Source organism: Hoplias malabaricus, chromosome 3, assembly GCF_029633855.1.
Source record: "Hoplias malabaricus isolate fHopMal1 chromosome 3, fHopMal1.hap1, whole genome shotgun sequence".
Taxonomy (NCBI): Eukaryota; Metazoa; Chordata; class Actinopteri; order Characiformes; family Erythrinidae; genus Hoplias; species Hoplias malabaricus.
In genome coordinates, this window is record NC_089802.1 from 54,014,220 (window position 1) to 54,039,167 (window position 24,948).

The window sequence follows — 24,948 nt, forward strand, 5'->3', positions numbered from 1 at the left end:
TATATTTGACATAAAAATCACAAAGAAGCCTTTTCCCTTGTAGAGACCTCCAAATATCAGCCTAAGAAATAGTTATACCAAACACATTCAATAACAAGATGTGTGGTGTGGATGGGCTGTGGTGTGGATCGATTAATTTTTCTGAGAACATGTACAAATTTGATTCTTTAATTTACGAATAGGATCTAGAATATAGATTGTACTTTGAATCCAATGATACGGGGTTGCACAGGTGTGCTATGTTAATACAACATATATTTAATAAGCATTAATTGTACAAGAATCCTTAATTGTACAAATCATAATTGGTCCAGAGCCCTACAATCTACAAACAAAGCCTACAATCTCAGAAAAACTGTCACTGGGTACCCTCCAGGGTACATATTCAGTACTTTCAGTTAGGAAACATAATAGAACAATATTGTACAATGATTGTAGATTTTAAGTTGTGTTGATTCATACATTATTATTCTTCAATTTTGTACATCACTACAACGGAAGCTTACAAATATTTAACTATCCTTCTGGAGAATAGAATGTAAATAACCTTTAAGAAACACACCTGGACTTTAAAACATTGTTGTATCTTTAAAAGTACATTTACACTCTTTGCACCTTTATTGACAATAATGTATAGTAATATACAGTACCATTTTTCTCTGACAGTGTACTCAGAGTCTTTGAGTGCACCTTGGACATCACACTCACTCACTGTAAGTCACACCTAAGAACACATTATGAACACACCTAAAATGACGTTACCTGAGGCTGGTTACCAGGACCCTGGAGCTGTGTGCTTACAATAAATTATTCCTATGAATATGACGAAACATCTAACAAATACAGTTCAACAAATGGAGACTGGGCAGAGAAAGGCAGTTAAAAATTAGTCTGTTAAAAGACAATGAGCTGATTTTCTGAACAGCCACCATTTTGTGCGAGTGGTTGATTACTGTCAGATAATGTTCTTTTAGTTATAATATGTGTTAACAAAGAGCTTTGTGGAGAAGAAAAGCAGGGTATTATGCAGCTTCCTTGTGAACACACTTCCTGCCTCCACACACTATCAGAAAAAAAGATACGGTAGAGGTACATTACTGGTCACTAAAAGTGCAAACAGTGTAAATGTACCTTTAAAAAGGTACAAAAGTGTTTTTAAAGTCTAGTTTTGTTCCCTAAAGGTATATTACATTCTGTTCTCCAGACGGTGAGGTGAATATTTGTAAGATTTCATTATAGTATAATACAGCATCATTTTAAATGTGTAAAAAAAAATCATAATATAAGTCCTGTATATTAAATGGGGCATATGAAATCAAAACAATTTTAAAATCTACAGTTTTAATAGAATAAGGTACAACTATGTTCCCTAATTAAAAAGGTACTGAAATGTACCCTTGAGGGCACCACCACAGTGACAGTTTTTCTGACACAATAGAGAAGGAATGCAAATCTAAGCTACACCAAGTTTAGTGACCTGCATCTGCAGCCTATTAATCAAAAATACCGTGCAAGTTGGAATCATGCCAGTTCACAAAAAATTACAATATTATATCCAAAAATTAATAAATAGAAATTATAGAAAGAATGTAAAAGATTAATAAACAAATCCATAAATGTCTGCTCTAAAGTAGAAACAATTACCAATTTTGAAAATCAACACCAATTTAAGGTTTATTTTACAATAAATATTGTATGCAGAGGAGCAACAACATACAACATAAATAAATTCCTCTAAAAAACCTTTTCAACTTTTATTGCTAAAGTTAATGGCTTAAGGCTGTGCTCTTAAAGTAATAATGCATACTAAAGCTCATTTTGCCTATACTTATTTTCATAGCATACAGGAAATTCTACATTTTAGGGTCAAATATGAGCAAATAAAACAACATTAACTACAACTACTGATGTAATTAATCATAAATAAAATAATTTTAGTTTGTCTCTCTGAACCCTTTATACATATACACTATGGGTCTGTCCCAAAACCTAGTGAGCTGTCTAACTAGAGAGCACTTTACGTCACAGTGTGCATGCTCCCGACACATAGACTGTAACAATTCTTAGATACCTCATTATGCTGTCTACGAAGATATCTTAATTTTCCCGAATTTTAAGGCAGCATCAAACCCTTCCTTAGCCGCGAAGGCAATCCCAGGATGCAACGCCAGAACAACCGTCCGTCAATTTCACTCTTCTCCCTGAGCACAAATAATTAAAATCGCAATAAAACAGGAAGATTAGAATCCACCACACTGAAATGCTGAGGCGATGCTAGCTGCTAAGGTAAGTAAACACCGGTTGTGTGCAATGGGCAGGAATAAGCCATGACGCAATCGCTCTCTAACTAGGGCGTCTCAATCTGCCTCATTAGGACAGACGACCGTTAGAGTGCTGTCTACGTCTCTGCTTTAGACACATTTCAGACAGTATGGGAAACTCTAAAGAGTTCACTGAATTCAACTGTTGCACTGAAATTGGATGCCACTGTTGCAACATGTCAGTTTGTAAAATTTCTTCTTTCCATATATCCACAATCAGCTGTCAGTGGTATTATTGAAAATTGGAAGCATTTAGGAACTACAGCAACTCAGCCACAAAGTGGCAGACCACGTAATGTTACACAACTAGGTTGCAGAATTCTGGGGCGCAATATGCATAAAAGTTGCACACTCACTGCTTACTTACAAAAATGAGTTCCTCCTCTGGCTTTAACATTACAGGGAGCTTCTGGCATGGGCTTCAATAGACAAGCAGTTGCACGCAAGCCTTACATCCCAAAGCTAATTGCCAGACTTCAGATAAAGCAGTATACACAAACATTGTGCCACTGCACACTGGAAATGTTCTGTGGAGTAACAATTCACACTTCTTTACCTGGCAGTCTGACTGATGAATCTGGGTTTGGCGAATGCCAAGAGGTCATTACCTACCTGTCTGCACTGTGCTAACTGTAAAGTTTGATGAATGAGGAACAATGCTATGGGGTAATTTTTCAGGGGTTTGCCTAGGTTCCTTAGTTCCAGTGAAGGGATATCTTAATGCTTCAGCATGCAAAGACATTTTGGTCAACCATATGATTCTGACTTTGTGGGAGCAGTTAGAGGTAGGCCATTTGCTTTGTGCACAGGGGCACAGTCCTACTGTAACAAAAATGTTCATAAATGCATGATTTGGCTAGTTTGGTATGCAAGAACTTGACAGGCGTGCAAAGAGCTCTGACCTCAAGCCCATCAAACACCTTTGGGATGAACTAGAACAGAGCAGGGCCTCTTGTCCAACATCAGTTTCTCACCTCACAAATGTTCTTCTGGACGAATGGGCGAAGATTTCCTCCAAAATGTGGTAGAATCCTTCCCAGTAAAGATACATGAATACTGATACTGGTATTGGGTATTTGCCCGATACTGTGTTACTTGTAATCGCAAACAAGGCTCTGATACCAACATCCGATATATTGTGACTAGTGCATGTTACTGAGCTAATGAGCAGACGACTCAAAATGTCAGTGAACTGGAATTATTTCACAATCAGTGATGGCAACCCAAGCAAAGCGGAATGCAGGGAGAACCCAAGAGCAGTGAGCATATCTGTGAAGGACTGGCGCCCCCTCCAGGGTGTGTTCCTGCATTGTGCCCAATGCTTCCAGGTATGACTGACCTCGACCCTGAACTGGATAAGTGGTTACAGACAATGAATGACTGAATGAATGAATGAATGAATGAATGAATGAATAAGTGTATAGAAAAAGATAATCCATTTCATTATGACCATTGTGATCAGAACTACAAAAAAGGAGGTGGTCATAATGTTATGGTATATTTCAGGACTGGAGGTTCTTATGGTATTTTTGTCATATGTGGGTTCCATACATTAAGGCTTATATCTATGATATTACAAATAATATATTCTTATGAAAACATTCTTGGTAGCAGGTGAGACCAGGCCTAAGATTAGTGTAGCTGACCAAGGAGAGTGCCGTATACAGACTGAGAGGAAACAGAAGAGCAGAGGGCAGGCTGGAGGCCTGGCTAAAAACTAACCCCAGACAGCCCAATCCTTCCAAATATATGGCTCACCTGCACATCCAGCATTTCTTCTGACATCAAGGGTATAGATAGGGAATTTCATTTTGCTGAGAATGCTTTAGACTAGATATTGGAACATTTTACTAAGGTTTTGGTGGCATTCAGCCATGAAGACATCAGTGAGGTTAGGCACTGATATGAAATTATTAGTTCTGGATCACGAGCCACTTCCACTCACTCCAATGCAGAATGCCGTCCTCAGTTCCATTGCTCCACTGCCCAGTCATAGCAGGGCTTTATAACACTCTAGCTGAAACATGCAATTAAGCATGGGGTCTCAAGCTCATTTGCAGCTGCTTCAGAGCAAACCCACTTCTTGGTACACAATGACTTATATAATCTATGTATATATTATGGATTATACAAGCTGTGCCTCGTCAACGGAACATGCCTCAGGTGTTCAAAATCATTTGGACAGAGTGTATTTCTCTGATGTGCCTTCCTCTGAAAATAAACTGGACTACTACTACTTCAAACTACAGCTGACCACACAACAGGAGACAGTGAACTGCAGAAACATCCACAACTCATCCGTGATCACTATTTCAGTGCTTGCTGCACATTAAATTGAATATCTGTGAAATGACAAAACCCGGTTGGCCATTCTTATAAGCATGTAGCCTTATATAATTATATAATCATCTGTAACTACTTATCCAGTTCAGGACTTCGGTGGGTCCGGAGTGTATCCGGAATCATTGGGCAGGAACACACCCTGGAGGGGGCACCAGTCCTTCACAGCGCGACACACACACACTTGAGTAGGCAATCCACCTACCAACATTTGTTTTTGGACCGTGGGAGGAAACCGGAGCACCCAGAGGAAACCCATGCAGACGCAGAGAGAACATACCAAACTCCTCACAGTCACCTGGAGTGGGACTTGAACCCACAACCTCCAGGTCCCTGGAGCTGTGTGACTGCAACACTACCTGCTGTACCAACGTGCCAAAGCAGAAGGTAGTCACAAAGCCGCTTGACAGAATTAGTCTCAGCCATTAGTATAAACCATCCTTATATTGCTTCTCTTCTGATATCGACACTGACAAGTGTGGAGATTTTAGCAATTTACCACCACAACGCTGCAAAAACAAAAGCTACTACTAATCTTTATATTGATCGCTGAGCTCTGAGAGCAGAGAGGCTTATATTTTATTGATTAGGGTAACCTTACCACTTGCACAAGATGATTATAGGAATTTTGTTCTCACAATGTATGAATTCAGTGTTTGAAAATCTCACAATAAAAATCAGTGTAGTTTCTGTGGCCTAGCTAATGATTCACTGTACTAATATCTGCTCTCAAAGCCAAGATACAATGCTTAGAAATGTTTTACCAACTTGATTTCATATATTGGTATAATTCTCCCAGTAAGTGCTTCCCGATTTCTCATTAAAATTTCATTTTAGTATTTGCCCACTGTTTCCTCTATGGAGAAACTAGTAATAATTCTTCAAGCAAAGGGCATTTCAATGGCTTACAGTCAAAAGCAAGCAAACCAAGCTTATAACCTCCTGATTTCTAATTTCAGATCTGCAGCTAGGCCTTCCTAACACGTTCAAAATATAGTTTAAAACCTCTCTAGGCTTTCCTTAGCTGTTCTTAGGGATATGTTCACACAGAGCATTGCAAAAGGTCACAAGCCTTTTATTTCACCATTCTATTGAATATGCATTTCAATTGGCCCTGCATGACAACTTTTTGTTAAAACAGAAGAGTTTCTATTTTGGCTTTAAGGTCTCACACAGGATCAATTTCAGCTCATTAATAATTCCATTACTGCAATCCAACCTGCATCCATAAAGTATAAATCTTTGTACATTTTGTCTGAATAAAAGACAAGATGAATTTCCTATCCATGTGAGTGAAAATCAATTCTAAAACTTCCATCCTGGCCAATATTTTCATTACAGCAAATAAACTTGCCTCCATTAAGCATGCATCTGTGCATATGTTATCAGAAGAAACAACCAGGCACATATTCTATCCATGTGAAGAAAGATCAATTCTAAAACTCTCACCTTGACCAAAATATCCAAAAGATAACTCATGTGACCTGTCTAATCGACAGAAATATGAGACACCATGACTCGAAATGCAGTGTCAGAGGAAGGGCACTCTATTGACAGAATAATGTTTTGGTTTCATGAGTCAGCTTGAACAATACAAATGAAATATATTCGTGTGATCACTAATTGTAATAGAGCTGAAGATAGAAAGATCTGAAGCACTTACCCTTTACGATTAACTGGATGAGTTTTGGCCGTGGATTGCGTTCACTTTGTATAGAGCAGGTATACAAGCCTTCGTCCGTTACATCCACTTTCTGTATTTGTAGACTGTATTCATGTTTATCACCCATATTTGATACAATGGACACACGAGGATCCACTGACCATTTGTCATTCCCTGCAAATATTATACTGGAACGGTTCAGCCATGCTCCTTTAGAGATCCCATCCAGCAGGTAGCACCTGAAAATGCAAAACAGAGACAGTTCAAATTCAAGTACATTTCATGTAATGAATTACAATTTCTTCAAGACATGGTATAAACATCTGTTCAGATATTACACAACAGTTACTCAAATCTACCCACTGGATTTGCTGAAACAGTGCAATGGGGTAAAGTGCTGAACATCCGGAATTGTTCATGATAATTTACATCCAAACCTGGTGAACTATATAAGAATAACAGCCCTTGTGTCACCAATAATTAAAACATTAAATAAAACTGTTATAGTCAGTAATTGAAAATGCTTAGCAATCGATGTCAGCCTGAAGACTATGACCTTCAGACATCAGCAGATGCTGGGTGTCTTTCCTGGTCCTGCTCTGGCAGCCTGTAATGCAGCCATTTCCAGTTCCTGTTCATTTTCTGGGCTTTCGTCCTGCAGTCTTGTCTTTGCAAATGCTTGCTCAATAGGATTCAGGTCAGTGATTGACTTGGCTGGTGAGGAACATTCCACTTTTTAAGCCACGAAAATCTAAGATGCTTCTGTACACTTCCCATTTCACCATGCTGCTGCCGACATTCACATCAATAAAGACAAATGAGCCCCTTTTCACTGGCAGCCATACGTGCCCATATGACCATGTTTCACAGATGAGCTGATTTGCTTGGATGAGTGATTCTTTTTTTTGTCAGCCTTTCACTCATTCTAAAACTCTGGTACTAGTTAATCTTCATCTCATCTGTGTAAAAGGCCAAAAACTCTTGAGCCCAAGAATTCTCGAGTCTAGCCTGTCTGCTCCTGTTTTGCCAGGGGTTTACACTGAGTAGTAAACTCTATAAGGCCATGCCACTGCAACTCTCTTTATGACTGTAGACTTTCACATCTGCTAAAAAAAAAAAGGAACTAAACAACTGTGTTGGACCTCAGAAGTGTGTCTTAGGCACCTTCAGTTATGGAACAGGATTGTACCTTATATGAATGCAGTGAAATTTTTCACATTTCACAGACATAGGCTAAAACACTAGGTTGCGAACTGTATGTATATGCCCTTTGGAATATAAGGCCACACTTTACAATGCTCTTCTACGGTGTGCCAGGTTACTTGATAATGGCATGTCTCTTGAGAAACAACTAGCAGACTTTACTGTCATTATTTGCACTCCACAAAATAGCAAATCCTTCAAATGAAGTGACCATACACAATCATTCAATAGTTTGGAACCACTGTTCCAAAGTAAGCAACATTCATTATGTTTGTCCAGTTCAGGGTCACGGTGTTTCCGGAGCCTACCCAGAATCATTGGGCACAAGGCAGGAACACACTCTGGAGGGGGCACCAGTCCTTCACAGGGCAACACACACACACACACTTTTGAGTCACCAATCCACCTACCAACATGTGTTTTTGGACCATTGAAGGAAACCCACACGGACACAGGGAGAACACACCAAACTCCCCATAGTCACCTGGAGTGGATCTTGAACCCTCAATCTCCAGGTCCCTATAGCTGTGTGACTGCGTCGCGACTTGCTGCACCACTGTGCCTCCCCAAGTAAGACAAATTAGAAATTAAATGATATAAAAAGCAAGGAGTTTTAGTCAGTTCATACGGCAAATGAAATAAAGCTGCATTGATCAGTCTAGTCAAAACATTCGACAACAGGCTGACCAATCTGCCGACTCTAAATCGGTTTGCGCAGAAGGACCCTCAAATCTAAATGAATTACTTGATAGCATAAATGTTCTTATCACACAGCTCACATTACCAACTCCCATTTTTCAGAGCTAATTCAACTACCTGCACATCTATTGTCAGCCATCTACAATCAACCGTTCTCTCGGTAAACTCCAAACCAAACCCACCCTGCACTGCCCTGACTCCTTACACCTGGAGCACACCTCCCCTTAAAACTCAGCCTCTCACCACACTATAAACATGGAAGATCACCTCATTTTTGTCTTAGTCACTTACATATCACAGGAGTAGAGCTGTACTCCTGGTTTTATTTCCTGCATGATGGTAAGACACATCCCGGAGGTTCTAGCACCAGGAAAGTTTTGATGTTTTTCAATTCATGAATTCAAAGCATTGGGTGTTCCTTCTTAGAGTCTGCGGTTGTTTTGGACCAATGAGGACTGACTGACACCTCTGTAAAACAATAGTATGGACACAGACGAAAACAAAGACAGGCGGTTAGCCGTGATTGGTCACTCGCTAGGAGAGCGCCATTCAACAGTATCAGTGCTCTACGTGCGCAGAGTAAAGGATATCTACTGCTGAAGCAGTGGCATGGAAACCCACCCAGACGAAAACTTTTTATAATAATACATTTACATTATTTTATCACAGAAAGAGAAACAAACAAATTCTTTATATTTTGTCACAGACTATTATAACATTTTTGGCCAATTTTGGACACAAATTGCCTTCCTGTAAAAAAGCGGAATTGCTATAGAAATGTGCTGGTTTAGTTTGTTTCACAGACAAGAGCCCATTCAATTTTAAACAGTGCAACAACTCACCTCCCCATTCCACATTATATATTTTGTGAAATTGTCAGTCATTGACTAATCAGCTAATCGAAATAATAATCGACAAATGAATCAACTACCAAAATAATTAATTTCAGCCTTAAAGATTTATTAGTAATCAAGAAAGCACATAACATTATCAATGAAGTTATTATAAAATTTCAATCCAAAATGCATCTCATTTGTATTTTTTAAATTTCAACAGCACATAAACAGATATCTTTATTCACAACAGCTGAAATATCAGTTTTGTATTTGTACTATTTACCACAACAGTTTATTATTAAATACAATAACATATTAACTATTATTATGACACATTATTCCAAACCTATGTAGAACAGAATACTAAATAGTGAATGACAATATTTTGCACAGTTACTGTTTAACATCAAAACTAATCACATCAAAAAAAATCAACTGAATGGTAAATATGAGTTTTCCACAGCTGACCTAGAACTTGGCAGTCTCATGAATATTTGCGACCCTGTCAGACTGGACCATATTCACCAAACAGCTCAGAGAAAGCTGATTATTGTATTCAGCTATTATAAGGTGCATCCATTGTGTTCACAAACACATAACTAAGTACATCTACCTTGTATAACCTCTTTAGTAAAGCATTAAATGAAATTTTATCATTTAAAATCATTCTGTAACAGCTGCACAAAGCTTAAGATCATCATGCACATATCTGAGGGTTGTCTACAGGGGTAAAGTATCCCCAGCATTGGACGGCGGAGTAGCAGCACTGTGTTCTCTGGAGTGATGGGGCACCATTCGATATGAAGTGAGTGGTGTTTGTTATCTAGAACTAATTATTATGCTTTTAGGGCTGAATGTAATCCAACAGCTTTTGTAAAGCCTTCGTAGAGGGCTACAGCAAACGGGGAAAAACGTTTAATTGATATCTTTAATTTCAAAATAAATATTGTGTTTTGTGTTCACAAATTTTTGGCCATATGGTGTTCATAAAATCATATTAATAAAGTATTCAGGAGCTCCTCAACTGTTATCTCTCTACTGTTATTTAATGATATATATTCTTATACAAATTCCCAGGAAAAAAAAAGATTAAATATTACAACAGGCAATATTACAAAATGGGTACTGCAAGCAAAATTTCAAAATTGATAAACCTAGAGAGCCCCATGATGAACCTGGCACCCCATTCAGGGGGGGTTCCTGCCCAGTGATATAGAGTATAGGCTCTGAACCTACCACAACTTCAACTGCACAAACAGTTGCAGGCAATGAATGAAGGAATGAACCTAGAAAGCTTTGTCCAAATTTACAGTTTAATATTTTTTACATACTCTTTTTCTGTTGCTCTGCCATTTAAAGGGCTTTTATATAATCTATTAAATGTGTTGTCTGATCTGACTAACTTTGACATTTTATAAGTTTTATAAAGTCAAAATAACTTCTTTGGCATTCATCAAAAAAAGTTTGAAACAGATTAAAGTCATCTCTCATATGGATGAGCAAACAAAGCAGTGTTTAATGTTGCCAGCTCAAGGCTGCCAGCTCAGCCAGTACAGTCACATGGACTGGAAATCTGATTTGGCTCATAAAACTTCACCCTATACTTCAAGCCAAATTCTGTTCCTCTGACAACAAGCCCAAGCTCTGACTGATTAAACCAAAGGCTGAAATGCATAATAGGCATGACAAGAAATCAACACAAGGCACAATAGAATAGAATAGAATAGAATAGAATAGAATAGAATAGAATACAGCAGCTCACAGATATCACAGAGGTAAAAGGATATAACACAGGAAGTAGACATAAATACAGCTATAAATATAACACACTATGACTGTACATAGTATCACACAAAGAATATACTATACCATAACAGTGAGGGCCACAAGGCAAAATGGACATATATCCATGTGCCAAAGTTACAGAATACACTCTTTATGAACAGCTTTCCAGAAGATGAACTGTGTGCACATTCCAGAGAGCTTGTGACGCAGGAATCTGTTTATTAAAAACTTTGTCTCCTCTGTCTCTCTTAATTAGGCAGCTGGTCACTGACTTCATTAGCATTTGGACTTACACTGACAAGCCTATCTGAGGAGCTGGAAAAAATAAATCACAAAATTTCTTGTAACAGTTCTGATGGCAAATGAATTCATAAACAAGCAAGCTCTGATGCCAAGGTTAAAGCCAAACTACTGTTTGAACCATTGGAGCACTGTGGGGATTGCAGCCGAAACTACTGAGAGAAATCACGGTAATCAAGGCTTGCCTGATACTCCTTTGAATTTCCCTTAATCATCTTTATTCATCACCTCAGAGCTTTGCCCTCAGAACCTCATCAAGGCAAAGCCTCTCCATATCCAGGGTGGGCTTTTTCATCTGCATTCCCTTTAGAAAGCCGGTAGGAGGGGAGCTCCCCACAGCGTAACAGGAGGTTAAATTAATTGTTTCACTGACCCCAGGGAACATATTTAGATGCTGCTTTTTGCAGATGAAACAGTCATTAAAACAGGTATTTATCTAGTTATCGCATACAAAATGAAGTTACCAAAAAAAAAATAAAAAAATTTTGAATTACTATTACTTTCCAAAGCACTGTACAACAGAAAAACTCACCTTTGATTACTTGAAGAAGCTTTTGTTGTTAAAAAAAAAAAAAACTTTTGGTTCTGCAAATCTCAAAATAATATTATTAGAAATTACTTTGCCTTTCTAAAGGATTATTCTGTTTCTCTAAAGAACCTTTCAAAAGACACACTTTTTGTTGTTAAATAAACATTTCATAGAACAACCTTTGGTTAAAAAAAAATGTTCCAGAAAAAAAAAATGTTCCCCTAAAGAAACGTATGGGTACTTTTCAGTAAAAGAATCACTTCTCATTTTCTAACAAATCCTTCATAAAATAAACTACTTTTGTTTCCCGAAGAACAATTTGTAAGTAGAAATACTGCTGGTTCCCTAAAGTAATATATAATAAAATAAAAGACACTTTAACTGACAGTTTTTTATGGAACCAAATGTGGTTGTTCTGCAGCATTTCACCAAAGAACATTTTGGCATCTTTACTTTTAAGAGTTTGAACAGATGTATAATGGGAGGAGAAGATACATGGGAGGTTCTTTTAAAGATTCAAAAATGTTTAAAGCTAATTACCATATGGTGTTGACAAGATCCAGATTGTGTTTGTTATTGAGACTATTTTTTGCATTTGGTGATGAGCCATAATTATTACAGCTAGAAGGATGCCACTTTGTTTGACCCAGATTTTTTTTTTAATTTTACAGTTGAGTGACTCACAAAACTAAATATGTTCCTGGAAAGATCTTTGAGACTGTGTTCATGAAGCACAGTTCAAAATACTTGGTCCACACTGAACAGATGGTAATGACTGGCTGGAAATGCAGTATTCACAGGAAGAGATCTTCACATGAATTAGAATAACAGTCATCACTAACACAATACTAAATCCTTCCAAGCTTAATTTTTTTTAGCATGGTTTAATGAAAGTGATGGTTATAAAATACCATATTTTAAAACGATAATGAAGTATTGAAGTTTGAGCCAACCCTGGATTTTCATTAAATTCATGCTGACATCTTTTAAATATTCAGTACTGTGGAAAACCTGTCAGATTGCACAGCCCTCTTCAGGTCACTCCACAGATTTTCTGTTGGATTCAGGAATGGGCTCCGACTGGGCCATCCCAGAACTTTGATCGTCTTCTGATGTAGCTGTTTTTGTTGATGTGGAGGTATGCTTTGGGTTGCTGTCTTACTGAAAGGTGAAATTTCTCTTCATCTTCAGCCTTTTGGCAGAGGCCTGAAGGTTTTGTTCTTGAAATTACTAATATTTGGAACTGTTCATAATTCCCTCTCCTTTGAATAAACCATCAGTTCCAGCTGAAAAAAAAAAAAAAACAGCCCCAACGCAAAATGCTGCCTCCACCATGCTTCACTGTGGGTGTTGTTTAGCTCCAAAAAAATCCTTTCTGAATTATGGCCAAAACTTTCAACTTTGGTCTCATCAGACCGTAACACATTTTCCCCATGTGCTTTTGGCAGATTTGATGTAGGTGTTTGAAAAATATAGCTGAGGCTTGGATGTATTTCTTTGTAAAAACCATTCCATCTTGCCACGGTACACCACAGCCCAGGTGTACAGACTAAGGATGATTGTTGGCACATGTAGCACACAATCAGTGCTTGCTAGAACTGTACTAGAAATGTAATGTGTCTGTAGATGTCTTGGCAGCCTCCCGGATCAGTCTCCTGTGTTTACATCAGTTTTGGATAGATATCCAGTTCTTAGTAAAGTCACTGTTGTGCCATATTTTATACACTGACTGATGGCTTCACTTCACTGTGTTACATGGTTTATCTGATGCCTTGGAATTTTTTAGTACTCCTCTCCTAGTTGACACCTTTCAACAACGAGGATCCCTTTGATGTATTTGCAGACCATAGCTTTTGCTGTAAGATGCAGTAAATGTCAGGAAAATCCACTAGTACAGCTGAAATAAATGCAGGGTTCAACCGAATCAGTTGTGTGTACTGACTACTATTTAATATGAGCTTGAATGTGACTGGTTAATTCTGAACTCAGCCATGTTAGTTGTTTTTAATTTTCATTCTTTCCTCTAAATGATTTCAGCTTATTTGTCAATTGAATTTCACAGATTACAGGTTAAAACTGCATTAATATTAAAATTAGTTTTGTAATGTAAAAAAGCATATCATGATAAATGATTTCAGGTTTATTTTCAAAGTGTGTAGACTTTTTATATCCAACATACATACGCTTTTCAGTACATAAACTTACTGTTATAAAGGTTTATTCCAACTAGCAGCAATTGTCATAGAAGGTGCTTCACATCAGTTGTAATGAAAGGCTTGTTTTGAAAGGGGCATGCAGCCTTGTAAATGCACACTTACTTTAAAATGCTACAAAAACAGATAGGAAAAAAAATATTTAAAAAACAGTGTAATAAATGCAAAGTGTTTTTTCAGACACTAAAATTGTATAACTTGTATTTAATGGCACTTCTGCAACAAATAAATGAAAGATCTCAGACTTTTGGGCATCTCTCAATATATCCGTGTCATAACAATCACATTGACTAAATGAAAGCTCCTACGCTGAATATCAAATATATATGGGGGTGTAGTTTTAAATGTACATAATAGTGGTTAGTCATCCTCATTCTGTAGCTCACCCTACTCTGAAAAAAAGACACTGTGCTTTTATTGAACGTTTTTTGGAGTGGCAGCTTGTCTGCACCTCTTTATCATGGCTAAAACATTCCCTAGACCTTTTTACACAGAGCCAACCCACAACAGTGTAAGCAGTGGAGTTCCACTGTTTCCAGCTGCCGTTACTGTGGTTTCACACTGTTCTTATCAGGGATTAGAAAGGCTTCAGAAACAGAAAACACAAAAATGAAAATGGTTGGATTTACTTAAAGAACAAAGCCACAATTAGAAAAACAGCAAAAAGCGATTCTAAATCAGACAACCCACTCTTTTAAAAACATTTAAAAATATATAAAAATGATTACCCATGCCCATTGTGTTCCAGTTACAATTAAATACACAACTGAAAAGGCCATGCATGTTTTCCTGCTATCCCTGTTAAATTTTTACATAGTAATTGCTGTCTGCCAACTCGAGTGGAATGAGCTGTCTATTAGAATTTTAATGATGCACCTGATGTGTTTAGCTTGTTGATTTTTACAGATTAAACCAGTGACCATCAACTGTGAATTTTGTGAATAGATTTTGGTCCTCGATTTTGGTTTAATGATAAACAAAATCCAGAACTAAAAATTTAATTCAAGGTCTAGAGCTGGATCTAATCCTGTGGATTATGCTATAAGCATCAAAAATTCAGCTAAAGCACTCAGATTTCAGCTCCATTAAAGTATGCATATCTGAACCTGTAATGATTTTAAAAAAACATATCAAACAGGAAACGCACACACCTCAAGAAACACATCCAAACCTGTCAGTGTTGCTTCTTCCAGAGGAGTCCAATTAAAGCAAAACACAGCAACCGTGCTGTCCATTTTATTCCCATTTTAATGAAATGTAGCACCGTGTTTGTGGCTTCACAGCCTTACTCATGATGCAGTAAGAGACAGCCCTTCCCAAAATGTGCCACAAATTAAGCACTTAAGCTGAGGGAATGATTTTCAGATAATTACCTGAGAGCAGGACTTGGGCAGGAGTAAAATTGAAACAATTTTAGTTCTGAGTTACATAAAATCAAAAATGTTTTGGTTCCAGAATCCGGGCCTGTGTCATGAAGCCTTTCTGGTTCACTTCCTTAGCCACTTTAAGCTAGATTTCTGTCTTATGATGCCTGGTCAGTTCTTGTGGGGTTATATCATCATGGCAACTTGTGAGCTTCTGACAAATGAGGAACAGCCAACTGATGGAACAGCATCTTAAAATACCTCAGCTTCATTTACCTCAGTTGCATTTGTTAGGTTTTGTGAAGCTGAAACAGACTAAATTGGGTGTGCTCGGTAAGGTCCAACCCAACACATTTAGGCCTTAGCACTTTTGACACTTACGGCTCAGTTAAGGCCCATGTTGATTTGGCCCAGATTTGGTCCATAACCCACCTGAAATTTGGCCCATATAAGATGGACCTGTTGCTAAGTTGAGGCAACCAGACTCACCCTGAGTCATTCAAAGCCAAATGTGGGCCACATAAAGGTCAAACATTCATTGCTTTCCAGGAATTTTCGTAAAGATCAGACTGGTTGTCTTGGAATATCAGTCTTCCACAAAGAACACTGCTGTAAGCACATTTCCCACCACATAAAGGCTAGAGCAGCCTATAACTGATTGACCTGACAATATTTTTCTATACAGTACCTTTGTTAACTTTCCTAATTAGCTTTTCAGTTTTGCTGTTTATTGTTTGATCTAGTGTTTTTATTTTTTATTATGTATGGTTTTATTGTTCTCCTTTTATTTGAAACTTTTAATGTTCTTACGCACTTTGGTTTCCCTGTTTTTTGTTATTTAGGTAAAGTGAATAGGAGCATCTTGATAAGCACTATATAATAAAATGTACTATTTTTATAATTATTATTATTTTATACAGAAAATAGGTGAAGGTTCTGTAGTCACTTTGGAAAAGCAAATAAAATGTGGTAATACAAATATTAAATGACTAGGGATTCATTGATATTAAATTTTTTGGGCCAATACAATAACCCATAATTAGCACCTTGAAGTAGCCAATATCGATATTATCATTCAATCATATATTACAATCATTCATTTATTGTGTGTATCCACTGTGGGTCCGGAGCCTATCTGGAATCACTGGGTCCAAGGCGGGAACACACCCTGGAGGGGGCACCAGTCCTTCACAGGGAGACACACACTCACACCTATGGAGACTTTCGAGTCACCAATCCACCTACCAACGTGTGTTTTTGGACCGTGGGAGGAAACCGGAGCACCCGGAGGAAACCCACACAGACACAGGGAGAACACACCAACTCCTCACAGACAATCACCAGTCGTGGGTCTTGAACCCACAACCTCCCTGGAGCTGTGTGTCTCTGATCAAATTCACATTCACAAAATAAATTTTATCACGGGTGGTCATAGGAAAAGCCGTTTCCTCAATATTTGTACATTTCTATACTTTTTTATTATATCTTTTAAGTTTATTGGTTGTGTAGTTCATTTAAATGTTTTTTTCAAAGATGAGTAAAATTTTCTTTTTTATGACAGAATACAAAAAAAAGTTTGCTTATTAATTGATTTTTTTCTTCTCTTCAGCTGTAAGACCCTGGGGCCTGCAATTGCTATTCTCATTGGGAGCAGATGGATGTTATTGTTCCTTTGTGCCTCTTTGTGGAAAGACACACTGATTTAGGCAGGCTCTATACAGCCATGTAGTTTGGCAAAGTGCAGCCAAGTTTTTTTTTTCTCTCAATTAGTTGTAAAAGACTCAGAGTCAGATTATACAGAACTTGTTGCAGTAATAGGACGTTCCAGAACTGAGCTCCAGACACTGAGCAGCTTCTCTGTGGAGATCCATCCTCTGTCTAAGGCATCCAAAAGCCTGATATGAATAAACTGTCAAAGATGTTACAACAACTGACAAGTCAGGAGATCACATGCAGTCTCCACAGATCTGAGAATACTTTTTTTAATTTATTTATTTTTTTAAATCTAGGCTCCAAGGTTGTGCAAGCAAAGGGCAAAAAATGTTGCATAGCTTTGTCACTGCATCTTATCTATGGCTGGCAATCCCAGCTGTGCTGTCGTCGGCTGCAGGTCCTCAGGGAACACAATTGGACGCATGCTCGTCAGGGAAAGCTTGGATCTTATTGTTTCTTCTCTTCTCCTTTGTGGAGCAACATACAGATTCACTCAGGCATCCATAGAGTCTGCTTAACATCCTATTTCATCCAATAAATCTCTGTAGATTACACCACAAGGCTGGGTTTGCCAGACTGAGTGTGGATGTTAGCGTGACTTGCGCTCAGGCAAATATAATCCGGTTTTCATTTTCATATGACTGAACACCACACTCTGGTTTATCCCTTATATAACACATCTTTACTTGCACATGGTTAAAAGTTAAAGGAATGAATTGGGATTTTTGACACCTAGTCGATTTCACCTAGCTGTTTTGAAATGTAGCCAGCAGCACTAGCTCTGTTCCTTAGAAAATTCCTGTAGCCGTCATTGTCCGTTACAATTACAGGACCTTCAGCCATTCAGAATCTCTGACTTTGTTGTATAAGCCGTGTGTCTGAGGCTCTGGGAGCAATCCTGTTTTACCATTTCTCCTGGAGGCCAGAAACCACCGCTGTGAAACTGTGCCCTTTTTGCTAAGCCGGAGCACAGGGCTGTATGGAAGCTCACCAATTGGGCTGCAGTTCTCTTAAGTTTCACTGTGTGATCCTGTGGCAGTGGCAATAACTAAAGCAGGGATGTTCATGACAGTCCTAGAGGGCCTCGGTCCAGCACAGTTTGGTGCTCAAACATACCTGATTCAAATCAGCAGTGAGCCTTGTTACAATGTTTACGCAGAAGTATTTGAGCAGACAATTCACCAAACTGCCCTGGAGTCTGAACCTCCAGGACCACAGTTGAGCACCCCAGACCTAAAGTAATTCAGCCTCCCAGATAAAATGGAACAAACTGTGTGACTGTGTTAATGCTAGTGATTGTAATAAGTCAGTAGTAATGCGTGTTATTTATTTATTTATATAGTGTGAGAGCTTTTGGGACCTGACCACACAGCAGGCACTAGCACATTATTCATCTTTGAGTTAATCTTTAGAGGGAAACTGCAGTGATTTTTCAAATATTGTGAATGATTAAGCTGTTAAAATGAAAACAAAATCAGAGGAATTGTGCCCAGAGAGAGAGGTAACATTCACAGAGGCAGAGGCAGTACAGAGTCATTTTTCACAGATGTATTGAACAACCATCCATAGAGTTTAATGCCTGAATGATTTTGCATCTGTTAAAACTACATTACAGAAATCATTTCATAAATTGTTTACAAATTCCTGAAAAATATTATTCCATCACGTTTAAGATCAAATCTGGGCCTAAATCATAATCATGGCAGAAATGTACCTGCAGGACAATATAGTTTAATAATATGTTTTCTCAGATATGCCCCTATTTTACCTTTTTTATTATTACACATACAAATTTAAACAACACATGTAAATTCCCTTGCCTGTCTGGATGGCTATATGTGAGATTACCATAGCCCAGCCACTGGTTCCTATCACAACTGCTGTAATGCACCATTCATTCATTATCCACAACTTATCCAGTTCAGGGATGCGTTGGGTCCGGAGCCTACCCGGAATCATTGGGTGCAAGGCAGGAACACACCCTAGAGGGGGCGCCAGTCCTTCATAGGGCTTGTAATGCACCATTTCACATCCAAATATTCTTTGCCTACATCTAATTGACTGAATTACATAGATTTGTTTAATTCCCTTCAAGTAGTATTTGTGTAGTTCCGGTGTCTTGAAAGCCCTGTAAAGGACTGGCGCCCCCTCCATGGTGTATTCCCGCCTTGCGCCCAATGATTCCCACCGCGACCCTGAACTGGATAAGTGGTTACAGATAATGAATGAATGGTGTCTTGAAAACCTCCCAGGCCTGCAAAAGATTGAAAAAGACGCAGCTAAGTAATTTACCTTATACACAACGTCAAACTGTCTCATCAGATTTAAACTGGGCCAAAACAACCAGACATTTAGAAATCAACAGCACAGTAACTGTGAATCACACTTATATCAGCTGTTTACTACAAGTCTAACATCAGCATGTAAAGTGATTCCTCAGCTGGCCGTCTTCTGTCTGATCTCAGAAGAACTGAATCCTATATTCAGGACGCATAACTCATTTAAGCTTTATTGAGACTCTGCTGTAACTCTGTCTTTGTACTCAATTCTACACAAAGACGCTCTGGGTTTTGTTTTTGGGGCATGTGGTTAAATGCAGCTCACTTCACAATCTCAGGATCAGGTTTGATTTCAGGTCAGACTTTCCGGAAGACACACAGGCAAGTAGCATCAGATATGAACGTCTGTGGCGAATTCTAATAAAGTAAGCTATGCCTGTAGAATATGAACAACATACTAGCAAGGACATGATAAAACACAAAAAACAGAACTGTTGAGATAATGGTGAATATGGCCACGGCAACATAAGCTATAAGGCAAAAACCTTGTGGATACTTGCTTATCCAACATTTCTTCTGAAATTGGAGTATTAATATGGAGTTTGCTTCTCTTTACTGCAGTTGCAGATTCTAAATGTCTGGCTAATCTTAAGACTCTTTTATATTTTTGTAAGAATCTAATGGCACTGTGGCACAACAAGTATTGTCGCTGTCACACAGCCCCAGGAATCTGGGGGGTTCAAGTCCCACTCCAGGTGACTGTCTGAGGAGTTTGGTGTGTTCTCCCTGTGTCCGTGTGGGTTTCCTCCCACAGTCTAAAACACACGTTGGTAAATGGATTGGCTACTCATAGGTGTGAGTGTGCGAGTGAATGTGTGTGTATCACCCTGTTAAGGGCTGGCGCCCACTCCAGGGTGTGTCCCCGCCTTGCGCGCAGTGATTTTGGATATGCTCTGGACCCAACGCAACCTTGAACTGAATAAACGGTGTATGTACACAGACAATGAATGAAGAATCTGATGTCATTTAGCCACAAGAACATTAGAGAGGTCATTTGGTGATAATGTTGACATTAAATTAAATGTAAATGTATAAAAAGAAGTAGAAAAAAATAAACATAGACAAAGTTAAAGAATTTGCCAATGAGGATATCTACTGTACATAACAACCAATTATTAATATAAATATAGATGTGTATGTGTTATAATGTAATGTTTATAAAGGACATAGATCCATGGTTTCAAAGCCCAAAGATATCAGGCTTCAACCCTTCTAGCTGACACTTCAAATAAAGCATGCGCTATTCCATTATATTTCATGCTTTTCTAAGGAGATATAAGCTCAGTTAGATAATTTAACTTAGTCTAAAACCTTGGACATGTTGTGAATAAAACACATTAGTGAGTCTATGTTGTGACATTACTGTTTCATACCAGTCTGTCCCCCCCTCCCCCACCCTCACTGACAGACTGGTATGGAACAGTGATTGGTCATGATCCTCACATCAGTAAAACAAGCGAAACAACAAGATTGGACAGGGCTTATTTGCATATTGCAAACAATCTATTTGTGCAGGCTTAATACAAGCTATGGGGAGAACCCAAGTCAATCTGGCAAGAGCCAGACCTGCTGAGGCATAACACAGAACCTTAGAAGTAATATCCTAGAAGTAATAGTTTTATGTTCATTAGCATATTGCCGCAACCATCTTATGAGCTCAAGCTGGGTGATTCCGAAGCATATCGTTCTAATTTAATGTGCTTTCCTTGAAGTTATCATTCAAACAACAGGTACCCTCTCCACTACAGAATAACCCAAACTTCACGGAAGTGCACTTGTTCACCCTGGCTAACAGAGATAGGCAAATCCCATTGAACTTTAATGCTATCTCCCCTTTACAAATATTGGAATAATTATGTGTAGGAGGGCCCACTGGGACCTTGCCATATTCTGCATGCCCTATTTGTGTTTGCTGACTTTCTGTAAGCAGCTCATTTCTAAGAGCCTAACATACTCTTTTCTACCTAATTCAGCGGAAGAACTAGGTTAAAGGGAAAAGCTGTCACTCTACTTTCTATTAAAGACATTTCAGTGATTTCAGAATTAAGTCTAATATAGAAAGTAAACACACTCACAGGGGGCTACTAAGGCTGGTGTGAATAAAGCAAATGTGAACTTTTTTTTTTTTTTCAGTATTTTATAAAGCTTTTCCCTCAATTCTAGAATACGTTATTATATAACAAAATTATATAACAAAACATTTTGTCATAAAGTGAGTGTGTTGAGTGAGTCATGCCAAGTGATGGATTGGCGCCCTGTTCACAGTGTGTTTCTGCCTTGCGCCCAGTGTGGGTAGACACCAGACCCATTCTAACCATTATCAGGATAAAGTGGTTACAGAAGATGAATTAATGAAAGCATTAATGAAAGTGTGGCATTAATATGAGATAATAAGAAAGGCACATACTTAACTATGAGTGTGACATCAGAATGATAAAGAAATCATTATTTGGACATTCAGGCAAGAACCTGGGCATACATTTAATCGTTTGCTGGTGAGAGCTGGGCTGAGAAACAGGTGGAATCTCCAGTCTCTAACAACTTTCTATATAGTGCACCACACAGGTCTTGAAATATGAAACTGACATGGTACTCCATGACCAATATAGTGCATTATCTAAGGTGTAAGGAGCTGTAAAATGTGAACATATCTAAAAATATTGCATAAAACATTAAACATCTTGTTAAGACTTTAGTCCTGAACAGGATACTTGTTTTTCTGTTTTCCTCTTTCTATTTGTTTTGTTTATTCTTCCCTCCACCCACTCATGACTGATCTTTAATTGCTGATTGTGAAACTTGGAGAACTTAGTTAGTCCTGGAAAATTAACTTGGCTCCATTGGGTAAATTAGTTTAACATGAAAAAACATACCGCGACCCTGAAGTGGAGAAATGGAAAAGAATATGTATGTATGAAAAAACATCACTGAGCAAAAGCTTTAAAAGATTTCAGTCTTGAATTTCCTTCTGAATCACTGCTGCTGTCTGCGGTAACAGAGATCCAGTCAGTCTCCTCATCTGACATAACGTTAGAGCACATCTGTATCTCAATGCCTTTAAGACATCCACAGTAAAAAGCAATATATCAATGTGTAGAAACCGTTTTTCTAACAATAAACACAAGGGAATGTTTTGATTCAAAAACTAAAGTTTATAAAACAAATGACTGAATTAATTATTGCCACTATTGTTGTTTTTATTAGTTGTATTAGGAACGAATATCTGAATACACGTTTAGAAAAGCAAGGCATATTCATAGCCTATAAAATGCTACTCAGGCCAGGCCTAGAGGCTTCCTAATGAAAGTTCACACTGTTTGGTGGCCAACCTCACAGATGGGTCGTGACGTAGTAAAGTAAAATAAAAAAAAACTGCATGGGTTTGCCATTTCTAAAAGGGCTGAAGAACTGTGTTCCAGTCAGGACAGGACCCTCTTTACTAATGTTTGTCTGAGTGAAAAACAGTGAGAGAACATATGAATGGTGAGAATTCCATGAATGCTGTCTTTCAAAAATACAGACATTTTTTTGATAGCTGGGACTCTTGGGTTAAGCTCTCAATGAGACCATTTGGCAGGGATTATGGCCTTCTTAACATCTGTCCCACAAAGGTTTTTGATTCATAAATGTGATTTGAGAGCACAATTGCATTCATAGACCACCTACTGTATGGGGCCATGCTTCAATCAGATGTGAGCACAGATCAGGGGGATTAGTAACACTAAAATGTAATCAATGTGATTAAAAATGAAGATTCACATGCAAAGCAACAAGACAATGACCCAGCAGGGCTGTGGCCTTATGAAAAGGCTGAATTTAAACGCACTACTTTGTAGAGAGCTTCAGGACTTTCATTATCGGCTGTAAAACTCCAAGGAAATAGAGCCACCTGCAGTAGACTGTAAAGATGCATCAGCCATCACAGGCATCAAAAAAGTGTGGCATACTGCCAGAGTAGCCAAGGCAACTCACATCTAAGCAACACTTAGAGGAAAACTGGAGATGCCAGAGATACCTGATCCCAGTTGAAAGATATTACACACTTCTACTTTCATCAGAACCTTGTCTTTTAAATATAGTCCAGATACAGAATTACTTCCCCTTTGGTTTGAGTGAGTTTGGTCAGTACAGAGCACTTCTGGTGACATCACTTCAAAATAAATGAAGCAGTGGGAATGACTTATTTATGAGAGGGAAGGATTTTTTTAAGGCATGTTAAGGACATAAAAAAGGCATGGGAATAACTCAGTAAAATGTTGGAATGAGATTTCAGTATTCTATTAGATATATAATCTAAATATATAAAATATGAAATACAAGCATTTTAAAATCATTCCCACGCATTATTAAGTTTTTCGCATGCCTTAATTTATTTTGAAGGGACGTCACCAGCTGGGGTCTGACAGTCACTGCTGGACGAACATTAGAAACATTTAGGACTGTGTCTGGTTACATTTAACTTGTAGTAAAAGCCCCATTGATGGTAAAACTCAAACTCACAACTTAACAGCAGTTGTGCATTAATTTATTTTAAACTATAGCATGGGTAATGGGTTACCCTCTGTTTATTCAGCATTTTCTGCACCCAGGATAGATAAAGTTGATGTAAATTGCTGCCGTTGAGCTACACTCTTTGAAATTGATCAGTGTTACTGGCATACGTCAAGCCTAATATATATATATATATATATATATATATATATATATATATATATATTTTTTTTTTTTTAAACATTTTAGCAGATCCTCAGACAACAACCCCACATTTAAACATCAGATTATACAGTTTTATATTTTAGGAAATCACTCACCTTTCAGCTCTCATACAATCAAACTCAGTTCAGGGCTACAGCATTAGGTGGTAAATCGTATGTTACATTCAGTATTCTGTTTAGTTAACTAGATTACACTTTAGCCCAATCAAAGATGACGATATGTTTCATCCACAATCTCTACTGAACTGCACATTTATTATGGTCTTTTATGTGACAAGATTAAGCTTCTAATTGCTATTACTCTTCTTGCTCCCATGAGGGCTTCTGAGTTAGAAGCTGTCTAAAATCTGTCAGAAGACAAATGTTGCTTGTGTAATTATAACTAATATTAGTATTAGTAGCACCAGCAGCAATAGTGGTAAAAGTAGATGTAGTACTAGTAATAGCAACATAGTAGTCAAATAAATAAATAAGAAGTAATAATTCACTTCTTTAGGTAAATTTTACACCATTTTTCAGCTCTGAAGCAGACAGAACAGTGAGTGAACTGGATGTGTTGTCAAATGAAAAGCACAGAACACATCTAGTTCAACGAGAGGCTGAATTCCTTTTTGCTTTGAGTTTATTTATGTGCTGCAAGCACATTAGAGACATCAATCACCGTGCACATCCCAGTCAGGCCAGAGCTGCCGATTTTGTTGGATCTATATTAGTGTAATTAATAAACAAATTAATTAGACCGATCAACATTAGTCTAATTTAGAAACGAGATAATTACACAGAACAATAAATAGGCTATTTAGATAGTTAGCCCAACAGGATACTAGCTCCCTCTGATTCTCTGAAGTACATCGTATGTTTTCTCAAATGTCTTACATAGACCAAAGAATACTTCCATATAACCAGGTTTTACATATTTTCATTTTCC

The 24,948-nt window shown here is 38.0% G+C and overlaps 1 protein-coding gene across 3 annotated transcripts in view; it reads right to left on the reverse strand.

Annotated features, from left to right (window-relative positions):
• negr1 (neuronal growth regulator 1) overlaps window positions 1-24,948 on the reverse strand; it is a 157,055-nt gene that overhangs the window by 101,146 nt on the left and 30,961 nt on the right. For all 3 annotated transcript variants that reach the window (XM_066663881.1, XM_066663882.1, XM_066663880.1), the window contains exon 2: window positions 6,325-6,563. In XM_066663881.1, coding sequence (XP_066519978.1) covers window positions 6,325-6,563 — 239 coding nt within the window. The remainder of the gene's footprint in view (window positions 1-6,324; window positions 6,564-24,948) is intronic.